The sequence below is a fragment of the Mus musculus genome, chromosome 19, assembly GCF_000001635.26.
Source record: "Mus musculus strain C57BL/6J chromosome 19, GRCm38.p6 C57BL/6J".
Classification (NCBI taxonomy): Eukaryota; Metazoa; Chordata; class Mammalia; order Rodentia; family Muridae; genus Mus; species Mus musculus.
Genome location: NC_000085.6, coordinates 4,099,998 through 4,112,973, shown reverse-complemented (window position 1 = coordinate 4,112,973; position 12,976 = coordinate 4,099,998). Strand labels below are relative to the sequence as shown.

General features: G+C 55.1%; 1 protein-coding gene across 8 annotated transcripts in view; it reads right to left on the bottom strand.

The window, feature by feature from the left end:
* Window positions 1-12,976, bottom strand: part of Pitpnm1 (phosphatidylinositol transfer protein, membrane-associated 1) — a 13,969-nt gene extending 993 nt beyond the window's left edge. The window contains exons 1-23 of one of the 8 annotated variants that reach the window (NR_075078.1): window positions 12,761-12,976; window positions 11,712-11,830; window positions 10,087-10,301; window positions 9,878-9,999; window positions 9,489-9,713; window positions 7,834-8,160; window positions 7,649-7,744; window positions 7,452-7,559; window positions 6,349-6,410; window positions 6,012-6,262; window positions 4,999-5,188; window positions 4,781-4,888; window positions 4,394-4,551; window positions 4,107-4,309; window positions 2,978-3,148; window positions 2,315-2,479; window positions 1,984-2,132; window positions 1,785-1,895; window positions 1,276-1,392; window positions 960-1,108; window positions 724-873; window positions 464-647; window positions 98-226 (exon numbers count right to left, since the gene is read on the bottom strand). Coding sequence is in view for 3 of the 8 variants with exons in the window: in NM_008851.4 (NP_032877.1) it covers window positions 98-226; window positions 464-647; window positions 724-873; window positions 960-1,108; window positions 1,276-1,392; window positions 1,785-1,895; window positions 1,984-2,132; window positions 2,315-2,479; window positions 2,978-3,148; window positions 4,107-4,309; window positions 4,394-4,551; window positions 4,781-4,888; window positions 4,999-5,188; window positions 6,012-6,262; window positions 6,349-6,410; window positions 7,452-7,559; window positions 7,649-7,744; window positions 7,834-8,160; window positions 9,489-9,713; window positions 9,878-9,999; window positions 10,087-10,301; window positions 11,712-11,789 (3,468 nt within the window). In the remaining 5 variants the exon portion in view is untranslated. The other 7 variants (XR_388251.4, XR_003952753.1, XM_030250773.1 and 4 more) reach the window with 7 other exon arrangements.

Below are 12,976 nucleotides of genomic sequence, written 5' to 3'. Positions count from 1 at the left end.
ATGCCTTATATCTGCCCTCTCTTGCAGGAATCAACACACTGGGTGGTCCTTAGCCTTGGCCCTGGAATTCTGTTCCCAGCCTTCCCTTAGGTCTTACCTGACACTGTGCCTGCAGTTTGCGCACAGCACGGCCAACAATGTAGGTCTGGCTCGGAGAGAGCCCCAGTGCTGCATACACTGCCACATCTTTTGGTGACCCATATCCAGCCACGATGTTCAGTTCTACCTGCGTTGAAAAGCCGGTCAGCAGCCCGTAGAGCCATAGAGCCAAGGATGTGGCATGCATCCCCCACAAGTGTTTCAGGGGTATCCCTATTTGTGAAGAGATGGGGGCAAGGTTCTAGTCAACACAGCTCAGGAGAGCGGGCCCACAGAGGCCTCTTTACGTCCAGTTGATGGGAGTGGGGCCACTGTGGTGTGGAATGGGGCGAGGGCAGGTTAGGACCATCCTAAGCCACAGTACCTCTTGCACCAGGCTCTGCAGAAACATGGCTTTCTGCCGCAGCGGGTCGTGGGTGAGGCCATCACAGAAGGAGACAACACCATGGGGGAAGTTGTGTTGCGACAGCCAGGCCACTACACGGTGCTTTTGCATGTCAGGCCGGCCAGTTACATACACAATCAAGTAGCCAGAGTCCTGCCAGTGCCTGTGAGATGGAGGCTTGTCAGCTCCAGTCCACAGGGATGACCAGTCGCTGTGGCCGGTGGGGCTGAGGGTCCTACCTGACCACGTCCACTGCGCCAGCGCGCACCTTGGGGTCGCTGCCCATGATAGAGACACTGGCAGTGAAAGAACCATCGATGCTGAAGACCACAGCTTCTGTGCCTCGGGACACCACAGTCAGACAGCACTCGGCATAGGTGTGGTCTCCCCTATGTTCCATGGAAGCATGGCATGAGTGGATAGGGTGAGGTTGGCAGTGCCCAGCCCCACAGGAGCCCAGATACCTGCTGCTTACCTGACCACCATGCGCACAGGGTAGACACCAATGCCCAGTGCACGTTCTGAGGGCACTGGGAAGGTGAGACGGCCTGAGCTGTTAGTGACCTCTGTGCCAAAGTGGATCCACTTGCCTGACAGTGGCTGTGTCATGACGTAGACATCCACCTGGAAGGGGTGGACAGGGCTATGGAGACAACACTCCTGTGTACCAATTTACAGGCAGGTGAGAGCAGAGGCTGGCCAGGCAGGGAGGAATTTCAAGTTGGATCTACAGATCAGCAGCTGTTAGGGCAGGGTAGGAAACACCAGGAGCATGGACACTGGGTCCTGACCTTCTCTCCAGTGAGCGTGACCACATCCAATGGTCCATACATGAAGCGCCCATTCAGCACCTGGGGACGGCCCTCACATACCACGGTGTCACTCGCTCGGTGGTTGGAAGTGACGTTCTGGTGGGAAAGAGAGGGTGAGCTGGGACTGGAAAGGATGCGTATGTATGGAGAAAGAGTTGGTGTCGGGTTGGATTCAGGACCACTCTGATGGTGGAGCGTGAAGGAAGTAGGTCTGCCATGGGAGACCACGGAGGCTGAACATGCAAACTTCTATGGATCACATGAAGTGCGTAGCTGGGAAGCTTCCTGGCAGTCAGAGCAGACAGGATGCAGAGGGTGTCAGGTGAGGGTGAAAGAGGATCCAGACTGACTGACAGCCAGGGCTCAGAAGTGGGCAGAGGAACCTGAGGTTTCCAGGGGCAGAGCTAAGGCAAGGCAGATATGAGGCCGGAGAACCCTGAGCATGCTGGGGACATACTTGGGCTGGCTCCTGACAGCCAGACACATACCCGGATCTTGACCTGTGTGCGTTTGCGCTGCCACTTCTCCCTGGGGAAGGCGGGGCTATAGATGGATGGCTCCTCACACTCTGTCAGCTGTGGCCGCTCCTTCTCAATGACCTGCTCGGGACACCGGGCGGGAAACAATAGCCCTCTTCCATAGTCCTAGGCTTCCCAGCTTTAGGCCCACATCCCTGGCTTCACTCACCTGGCGCAGAATGAAGGCCACTACATCCGCTGATTCCCAGTAGCTGGCGTGGAAGAGGTGGGGCAGCGTGACCGTGGGGAAGGCCGTGAGTGCCTCGGGGCAGTACAGTGAATAGTCGATCCGCTTGTTTCCCCACCAGCGGTCCAGGACTACACAGCCATGGTGGGCAGTGAGTCAGGGTGGCCTGCTGTCCACTGCCCATATACCTGGTCTCTAGGGGCGGGGGGTGTCTTCCCTCCCTCCTTTCCATCTACCTAGGACAATGTGTGTACTTATGAAGTGATACGCTTCCAGGCAGGCTGACAGTGCAAGGCAGTGCTGGCTGACTTACTCTTAACAACCTCGCTGGTGGTGCTGGGGGCTGCTGTCTGGGATGCTGGCTCATTGCCTAGTTCACTGCCCTTCCAGAAGGCACCACTGGCCGAGGTGGGTGTGGAGGGCACCATCATCTCCAGCTCTTCCAGGAAGAGACTCGAATGGGTTTGCAAAGTGTCAGCTGGAGGAAGAGGACCGACCTAAGCATCAGACTACCCCCATGCCTCTTCTCCCAGTGGTCCCAGCCATTACTCAGCTCCTGAGCCTCTACTCTCTGTCCCTTTGGCCTCTCTGGTTGGCTGAAGCTGAAGACTTCCAGGGCAGAGACAATGTTGTCTCTGGTTGTATACAATAGTCAGCAAAAATCCTAAAAGTATGCTTGCTCTCCCCAAACACACAAACATATACATGCTCCCCTCTAGTACATGCAACCAAGTGCACATAGAGGTACAATCTTACACATGTGCACATCGACATGCCAATGCCCCTCTAGACTAGTCACTGGTTCCTACTTGACACAGGTCAAAAGGTCCTGGGAACCCTGACTCCTATGGGAGAAGGGGAGTGTTTCTTGTATCTGGGAGAGGTGAAATGAGAGGTTATCTATGATGTGGGGGCTACTTCCTATCTTTTACTGTCTCCTCTCCCCTTAATTTTGGCTGGGGTGGGGGTGTTGTACCCAGCAGCAAGGACGAGCCGTCTCCTAGGGGAAACTTCTGGTAACGAGGTACAGCCAGGGGGGCGATGGCCTGGAACTTGGGGGCCAGCAGGGGTTCCAGGCGGGAGGCACAGGGGTCAGCGGCATGGAAGAGATTGTAGATCTGCTCGCAGGCTGGACGCAGCTGAGCCACTGTGTACCCATTAGACAGACAGAGAAGGGGGAGGGTTTTCTGTTTGTTTGTAGACAGGGTCTCTCTCCATAGCCCTGGCTGTCCTAGAACTCAGTGTGTAAAGCAGACTGGCCTTGAACTCACAGAAATAAGCCTGCCTCTGCCTCCAGAGGGTTGAGATGAAAGGTGTGTGCCATTATTCCAGCCTGGGGGCAGAGTGTGTTTAGACCAGGCATGGCAGGGGTCTCCTGGACAAGAAGCCGTTGCTGGCTGCTGGGTTATGTGATCTGATGCTTCTGCATGTGGGCCCCTTCTTTAAAAAAAGGAAAGTCTTAAATTCCCTTTTCGATTTATTTTATGTGTATGAGTGTTTTTCCTGCATGTATATATGTGTACCATGTGTGTGCCTGATACCCATGAAGGTTATAAGGGGTGTCAGATGATCTGCAACTGAGTCACAGATGGTCGTGAGCTGCCATGTGGGTGCTGGGAATTGAACTCAGGTTCTCTGCAAGAGCAACAAGTGCTTTTAACCACTGAGCTAAGTTTCCAGCCTTGGGACCTACTCCTTATATAGAATACCTTTTCCCCCAAGACGTTCCTCCTCATCCACTTTGGGACATAGCCTTGGCATATCCTTTCTGGGCCTTCCATTTCCCCTCTCTAACCAGGGCATTACTTCACAGTGAGGAAGAACAGTAAGAATTCCCTTGTCTCAAGCCAGGCGTGGTGGCGCACGCCTTTAATCACAGTACTCGGGAGGCAGAGGCAGGCAGATTTCTGAGTTCCAGGCCAGCCTGGTCTACAGAGTGAGTTCCAGGACAGCTAGGGCTACACAGAGAAACCCTGTCTTGAAAAAAAAGAAAAAAAAAACAAAAAACAAAACAAAACAAAACAAACAAACAAAAGAATTCTCAGGTGAGCCACCAAGGCTAGCAGAGATGGGGAAAGTACAAAGAGAAGCAGATGAGGTCTCACCCTCCAAGGCGGGCATCACGGTTTTGCGAAGAGCCAGCACCAGGCCCAGTGGGGAGCCAAAGAGGAAGAAGCCTGAGACCTTGAAGTCCAGGCGAGCAGCGTTCGTGGGGCCGTCAGGAGCCTCAGAACTGGCAGGTGGACAGGAGGCTGTGCTTGCACGGCGGGGCTCCCCAGAGGAGGTAGCTGTGGAGGCTACCTGGAGGCTGTAAGGGAAGGAGAAACTCACTGTTATTGCCTCTGAGGTCCAGCCTATGTTTAGGGCAGGGGCTATTGGGCAAAGTTATCACCTGTTCTGAGAGCCATCAGGATCAGGATTGGCCATGTCACTGAAGGTACGCTGAGCAGGTAGGGCTGAGGGTTCTGGGCTAGCACGACCCAGTACCTCCACCCCATCTGCCAGCGGGTCCCGTACTGGACCAACTTCAGGGGAGAGCATCTCATTGTTCTAGAAAGAACAAAGGACAGAAGCATCCTTAGGCCTGAGACCATCTGATTCTTATTTCATTTGGAAGTGAGGATACAGGCTTGGGGTTGGATCAGGCAGAGTCCCATAGGAGACTCAACTTTGCAGCGGGGGCCCTGCCCACATGCAGAGAGGCCATATTCCAGGGGGGCAGAGACCTAGAGATGGAGACAACCCCCCTCCTGAGGAGGCTGGGTTTGGCCACACTGACCATGCTCCCACGGCGGCTGCTGCCCCGACTCCCTGGGCCTGCACTGGCACTGTGGCAGAGCGCATCAAAGCCCAGGATGCCACCAACACCATCTCCGATCAGCACCACCTGAGCGAGAGGAGAAGGTGGCACAACTGAGAGGCTTTGTCACCAATCTAGATGGGGGCCACAGCTGCATGGGTACTGGTTGCTTCCTGGGAACATGTCTAACCCCTGACCTGCCCGCAGAAACCTGTGCCCTCCGATGAGCGCAGGAAGGCTGCATAGGCCTGGTTGGTGCGAGCGATGACAGTGGCCACGGCACCCTGGTAGCGAGAGGATGAGGTGGCCAGGAGCGGCAGGGCAGCCAGCGGAATGTGGTCTTGGGAGCGGGACAGGCTATCCCCATCATGGCTGTAGGGGCTCAGGCTGCAGGAGAATAAAATGTGGTGAGCCTTCGGTTTAACCACAGCTATCAGCTCCCCTGGGCCTGCTAGCTAGTGTCCTTGGTGGGGTGTCAGACCGGAGAGGCGTTTGAGGTGGAACTATTAATCAGGTCTATTCACATGCAGGCATGATGGTGTGCACTCTATGATCCCAGTACGCTGGAGCAATGGTTCTCAACCTTCCTAATGCTGCGACCCTTTAGTGCGGTTCCTCATGTTGTGGTGACCCCAAGTATAAAGTTACTTTTGCTGCTGCTTCATAACTGTGATTTTGCCACTGTTATGAGTTGTTATCAGTGTTTCCCAATGGTCTTTGGGGACTGAGGCCCACAGGTTGAGAACCACTTGCTCTGGTGTTTGCGCTAGGAGGATTCCCACAAGTTGAGGCCAATCTCAGCTATGAATCCCAAGCCAACCTGGGCTAAGCAAAGTCAGAGGCTAGAGCAACAGCTCAGCCGTTAAGAGCACTGGCTGCTCTTCCAGAGAACCTGGGTTTGATCCCAAGCACCCTCATGGCAGCTCACAAATGTTGGAAACTCTAGTTCCCAGGTTATCAGATATCACCTTGTCACCTCTGAGCATTAAGCACACATTAAGCACAGACAGACACGTAGGCAAAACACCCATGTACATAAAATAGCAGCAAGAACAAAATCAAACCAACCCACTCCTGACCAGGACTGACCCAGGTAGGTAATTTCTCTCTCTACCCCCAGAACTGCCCTGATCCTGGGGGAGCCCCCTAAATAGATGACTGCCTCTTGGGGACCCTGTGTGTGCTCCACCCTTCCACCCCTGGCCAGTACTTGGAGACAAGAGCATAGGCAGCCGCGCAAATGGGTGGACAGGGCACCAGCCGCAGTGCCACGTGACCCAGGGCCTCGGGGAAATGGACTCGGGTGACGGCCTCAAAGGCTGTGCTCAGCGTTTGCACGTCGGCCTGCTTGGAGTTGGTGTCTCCAGGGCCAGAGTCCAGGATGCTGCCGCTGTGCAGGATGAGGAAGAGGGCATGCACAGAGCACGCCTCGACCACTAGATCCCCCGCTCCATCTAGGCCCTGAGGGACAGTGAGGTATGGGGTGTCAGATCAGTGGCCAGCCAGCAATGAGCAGAACATGTACAAGAGTAGTTGAACATACTTGCCTCTGAGTCCCTGGGAGCTCGGGCCCCATCTTCAATGCCTTTGGTAGCCATGACTGTAGGATCTAAGACACGGGAGAAACAGTGAGGGGGATCAAAGACCACTGGAACCCTTGCTTTGGTCCTTCAGATACCCTTGTCATGATGACTGCCTGATGTCCCGTTTTATTCCCACCCAAATCTGCATACCATTTTACATTCTAGGCTTTTCCTCATGTTGGCCCTGTGATGTTGCTACAAATTGTTTGGGAAAGCCAGGCGGTGGTGGCGCACGCCTTTAATCCCAGCACTTGGGAGCAGAGGCAGGCGGATTTCCGAGTTCGAGGCCAGCCTGATCTATAGAGTGAGTTTCAGGACAGCCAGGGCTACACAGAGAAACCCTGTCTCGAAAAACCAAAAAAATAAAAATAAAAAAAGTTTGGGAAATTTCTCATCCTGATCCATTTGACATAGTGAAGCACAGATCCAGAGGATCCGGGGATCCGGGGATCCGGGGATCCGGGGATCCGGGGATACAGGGATACAGGGATACAGGGATACAGGGATACGGAGGTAGACCACTTGCCTAGCAAGCATAGTAGTAGTGTGCTTAATAGTCTACCTAAAAAAAAAAAAATCTCAAAAGATAAACAAAATATTGTCAGCAACTACCTCAGGGGAATAGCATGACAGCTACAAGCCAAGCATGGCTTTTTATATTAAAATAAAATGCAAAATAAGAAAAGCCCCACCTCTTAAGTGCCTGCCAGTCATATGGTATGAGTGGCTACCACACAGGTTGACTTGGGCCTAGAACATTTTCACTGTCTTAGACAGTTCTGTTGGACAGTATTGGTTCACTCCTTTAAACCCCAGTGTAGACATCAGTACCAGCAGGAAGCCTTCCTGGATACACAGGCAGTCCCTCCCTGGTGCCGCCTGGACCTGTTTGAACTTTTTTCTTCCATCATTCCACGCTTTATCCATCCACTCGCCAACTGGGTATTGATGGGAACCCTCTCCAGACTGACATTCCTCTCAGGTCCTGTTCACTTAGAACTGAGCTGCTCTGAGCCCCTGCTGCACACAGGGTGCTGGCATCTGGTATCCTGAGGTGAGATCTTTACCTGGTACCCCCTCCACCTCGGTTGGGGAGGCAAAGGCATCGATAAAATCATTGGAATTCCACTTGGTCATCTCCTTGGGGAAGACCTCATCACTGTCCGAGAAACCTTCTGCGGAGACAGGGGACTGTGTCATGGGTAGGGTGACTTAGTAACTCGCCAATACCCCCATCCTCCACAAATGTGGCTTCTGTGCTGACCATGGGCATCAAAGAATTCTTCCTCGGAGCTGTTCTCAGAGTCTCGGGCAATGTTCTGCATGCGCCACTCAGACAAGCTCTGTGGAGACACGCCGCCTGCAGAACCCCCTGGGCTTCAGCTTGGGAGCCCAGGTGGGGGTGGGGCCCCCTCCCTCCCATTCCTGGCCCCTACACCCCGGTCTCACCTCCATGTTGGGATGAGTAGGAGGAACGGGAGGATGAGGACCACTGCTTCCCAAAGCTGGCATCTGGGGAGGCGTCGGGGCCGGGAGGGGCCTCAGGTCCATCAGGGGTGCCAGCAGTGCTGGTCCCAGGTCGGGCCTCAGTGCTGGATTTCCCAGGGGTCTGAGCCTCTGGTCCCTCACTGCCAGTGTTGCACTTAGCCATACGCTGCGCTAGCATGCGTGCAGTCTCCTCCTCCAGTGCCCGGATGTCAGCCATGCTCAGTTCTATCCACTCATCTTGCCAACACCAGGCCTGGCGATGGGCGCGAAGCATCACCCTGCGCAGACCTGCAGAAGCCCCAGGCGTCAGAACCGTGCCTCCCACCCCCACTGCCCTGCCAATGCAGCTGTATGCCCAGGCCTCAAGGTTAGGTAATGGCTCCCTGAAGGCATACTACCCACTAAGCAACCCAAGGCCTGTGTTGTCCAGAGGACAGGACAGGAGACCGTAGGCATTTGTCTCCCTGTCCTTTCTGGTCTATTTCTCTGACAGCTGAGTACCGATGCAGTCACTCTAGCAGACATGACCAAGGCTTGTGGCTTGCTTTCAGCTGGCTTCCTGCTGAGGAGCTAACAGTTAATTAAGGTAGTAACAGTTAATGAAATGTCACGGTTAATGAAGGTGTTAATAGTTAATGGAAATTCTGACAATCCTCAAGAGGGTGAAGCGAAAGATGATAGCCATCATTGGATCAGCTTAAGGAGAGAAATAAAGTTAAGAGACCCCAAAGAACCTAGAAAGTAAAGTATTAAATAACAACAATGGTTGAGTTACAAACCTCGGACGGAAATGCATTAGCGTCCTAACAGAGGCTACATGTTGGAGATTTCACTTTCCTACTAGCGCTTTTCCCAAAAGCATTACAGGGGAGTCTGCATCGCTCTCTAAACTCAGTGTCCTCATCTGCAAAATGGGAACGGTAGTAGCCCTTGTCTTAAAGGGCTGTCCCGGGTGCTAAGGGGGATCCTGCAGTGACTCTCACTCAGACACTGGCTGTCACTGTTCTCACCTCCTTTTCTAGTGTCAGAAAGGAACATTAAGGTGCTGAGTTGCCTCCCAGCTGGGACAGCTGCAGGGGGTCGGCAGTGGAGGAAGTAGAACCTGGGCTATGGGGCTCTGCCACCTGGGGATGTTTCTTCTCTGTGTGTGCAAGTGGCCCTCTCTCAGACCTGACAAGGAAGCAGGGCTCAGCAGCTGCTCTGGGGGGGGGGGGGGGGGGAGTCAGAAGAGGCTTAAACTGGGGCTTCAGTATCAGGGCCATAGAGCTGGGGAAAGGAGGCCACCCTGAGGAACACAGTAATGAAATCAAATGCGCTTCTTGGCCTGCAATCCTCAGCAAATCTCCCGAGAGCCTCTCAGTATTGCCAAACTCATCGCGACTTCACAGAGGTGCATCGTTGTTGAGTATCAGAGATAGCATGGGCTTCAGAGACCATGCTGCCAGCTGCTTGCCCTCCTAATTCTTTCAGGTACCTCAAAGCAGGTGCCCTTGATTCCTAGCCAGGCTCCACTATTCCCCGTCTCCCCTCCACTGTGTGAACGGAAGCGTTCCTGGCTGCAAACACGGGCCACACGAGTGCGCGCTGCGCTGGATGTTCCTCATCGGGATGCTCACCTACGTCATGGATGAACTGCTCAATCTTGGCCTGCATGCCCCAGTAGCGGAATTCAACCTTGCACAGCTTATAGGCACACATGAGAGGTCCTGTCTGGGCCGCTGTCCGTGCCCAGTCATCAGCCAGCGGCCCTCGGCCTGTCTTGGCTGAGCGGTACAGCCGAGGGTCCTCTTCCGCTTTGTATTCTCCTGGGGCCACTGCATCCCGCACGATGTCGATGGTATCTGAAGGGGTTTCAGTCAGCACTAAGCAAACCCAGACCCTCCTCTCATCTCTACCCACCACCCCAAGGATTAGGAGGAAAAGCCTTTCACAGACAGAAAGACGAGACTCGGGGCTTGTCAGTGACGGCCCACAGAGGCAGCACAGGGACCCCAGAAGGCCTCACCCACGATTCTCTGTCTTCTCTCAGCCCCACTCAGGTTGAAGACGTTAGGTTGCTGCCCCCCATCAGGCAAGTAGTAGGTCTCTATCTCAATGGAGAACTTCTCCACAAAGGGGCAGGTGTACCTGGCAGAGGGCAATGTGAAAGTCATACTGTGTACACAGCACTGTTTCCTTTCCGGTCCCGAGCCTGTGCCTGTCTCACACACTCACCGTGTCCGGGTATATGGGTAAGCGTTCCAAGATTCCTCTTCTACCTGCAGAGCAGCCTTGGGTAACAGTGCCCGGAACCAGCCTGGGATGTGGGAGCCCACGTGGTACACCTTGTGTGTATACTGCCCGTTGCCTCCAGGCCCATCTGTGTAGGGCCGGTTGGCCAGGATCTCCACGCCGCTGCCCTCACCACTAGACTCCTCACGGCTCTTTTTCTGCAGCCCAGGACAGAAAATAGGGAACTCAGCCCTTAGCTTAAATTCTGGGGTCCTCAGGTTGGTTCTAATTCTTTGCATCACTCTTTAAAAAGAGGTTTGAGTGTATGAGTGTTTGACTATATATGTATGTCTACCACCTGCATGTCTGGTGCTTGAAGAGGGCATTGGATCCCTGGATATTGGACTAGCTGTTGACTGTGAGTTGCCCTGTGGGTGCTGGGAACAAAATCCAGGTCCCCCATAAGAGCAGCAACTGTTCTTAACAGCCAAGTTATCTCTGCAGCTTACATAGCCTTTTCAAGTCCCTGGGGTTGGCATCATGGGTTCTGCCCAGTTCCCATGGGGTCCTGCAACCTAACACTTGATCTGGTCATTCATTGGGTGGGATGTAGGACTGGGGTTTGTTGACAGCATAACTCAGGTTGCAGCAGAGGGAGATACAAAACAGGAAGGCGGTGAGTGCCACGAGGAAAGGAAGGGTCAGCAAGGGTGAAGACCTGGGGTCTAAATGCCACAGAGGGTCACAGATCACTGAGAGGACATGGCCATGGCTTGAATATGTGGTATGTGTGCACACAGGGGGCTGGAGGCAGAGAAGTGTGTACAAACTTGGTAGGGAGGGGTATGACGAGTATTTTCAAGGAATAGCAACAAGACCACCTCTCAACAGACTTGCCTTGCCCTGTCCCGCTGGAACCTCATTCCCAGCTCTTGTGACGTCTGTCAGTGTGTGAGAGCCTCTGGTTGCCCTTTCATAGTTCTGAAGCCCAGGTGTGGCCCACTTGACCCCACGAGGTGGGATATGGCCCTCTCTCCTCCTAGATGTAGATTTTATAGGTCCGAAGAACAAACCTGGCTCAGACCCCTTGAAGCCCCGCTAGCCTGCCTTGATCCAGCATGTCTCTCAACAGCCAAAGGCCAGATGTCCGTCCTCACCATCTAGTTCCTGCCTGCCCTGTCTGTTCCTGCCACAGTCTGAGGCCCTGATCCATGCGCCTCTTTTCTGATCTCCCGGGAATGCCAGAATTCACTTTCCCCCAGAACCCCTGATTAAGCTACCTGCCACCTAGTGGGCCTGGCTCCCTGGTCTCCTCATAGACTGCATTCCCTTCCCCCATGGGATTACAGATTCTTAGGATTAAAGGAGACCATATGTAGGCTGTGCAGGCTGGGCATTTAATGGATTGAAAGCACCCGTTGGCCTTCCTTGCCCTTCTGCCCCTCTGTCCCACCCTTCTGCTTGATTATTCAAAGAGGATGTCTCTCTGTCCTCTTATGGGCTACAGAACCCACTAACGGAACTGGTTGTGGGGGAATCCAGCGGGACTATCCCCCTGAGGCCTGTGAATTTCTTCTTCACTCTACCATGAAGCATGGCTCCTTTACAGACCTCCCCGCCATTCTCACCTGGATCATGTAGAGCTGGGCCACTTGATACTCGTCCAGGCTCATGGGCAGCAGGATGTGGTACTCCTTGATAAGCATCCTGAAGACGCTCCGCTGACCGCGTGCGGCCTCTGCTCCTCCTAGCGCAGGGTACCGCGCGGCAGTCAGTGCAGGACGGTGGTGCGCGGTACTGAGCCCTGCACGCCTGCGGAGGGGCTCGGGCCGCGGAACCCCATGGCCGGGCCCGCCGCGGGGGAGGCAGAGGCGAACCCAGTGTTGCCTCCCGCACCGCGGAGCCCAGAGCAGTAGAAAGGCTCAGAGCTGACCTCTTTTCCACGCAGCCCCCGCCCCCCGCCTGCCTGTCGTCATGGCAACCGCGCGCTGACGCGGGCCCCCCAGAGCGGCGGACGCGAGCCGACACGCCGCAAGGCCATCCTCGCGTCTGCACCGAGGTCGCATCCCGAAACAGCATCCCTCCGGGCCGCGCCTGGCTTCCAAGACCAGAACCTTAGGGACCCGCCCCCTTCACCATTTCATCCCCTGAAGTCGGTGGGGTTCTGTGTACTCCACTCCTAGACGTTCACCTAGACCCTTGTCCGCCAAGATATCTTTCAGGAAGCGACCCCCAATGGGCCTCTGCAACTCTGCTAATACTAACTTACCTTACGGTGCCAGAAGAAAAAAACAAAACAAAACCTCCGTCCGTCCCCCCCTCCCAAAACCTGCTTTTACCACCCTAGAAGGTACCCGGTTCCTGAACTGTATGTACCCTTGGTTTTCGCTGAGTTTCCATTCGTCCTTACAGCCACCCCATCATCTTCCCACGAGGTTGCCCATTCCAGGCTGGTGTAGGAGCGGTCCACTGGTATCCCTCTGGCCTCCGCCCTGGGAGGCCCACTCTGCCCACCTGCGTCCCGGCATGGCGCCACAGTTCCGCTGCAGACACCCCTCCACCCCCACCTTGCACCCAGCGGGCAGGCGAGAGGCCCTCTGTCCTCACTTCCCTCAGCTCCTTGTCCCTGTCGCCAGACGTGCTCTTGACCCGCCCGCTCACCGACGTCCCCGCTCACCTCTAGCTTCTGGTGGGCGCCCCTCACCCAACCGGGGCAGGGGTGGTCGACCCCAAGGTGGGAGTCCGTTGTGCCCCCAGTCCCGGCCTCGGTTTCCAGATGGAGCCCGACCCTCTGGAGGCGCGGAGCCGGCCCATAGCCCCGACCTTTTTCCCGGTCTGCCCGCCGGCGCCCCTGCTGTCCCTCCCCGCCGCGTCACTGCAGCTGCCCCGCCCC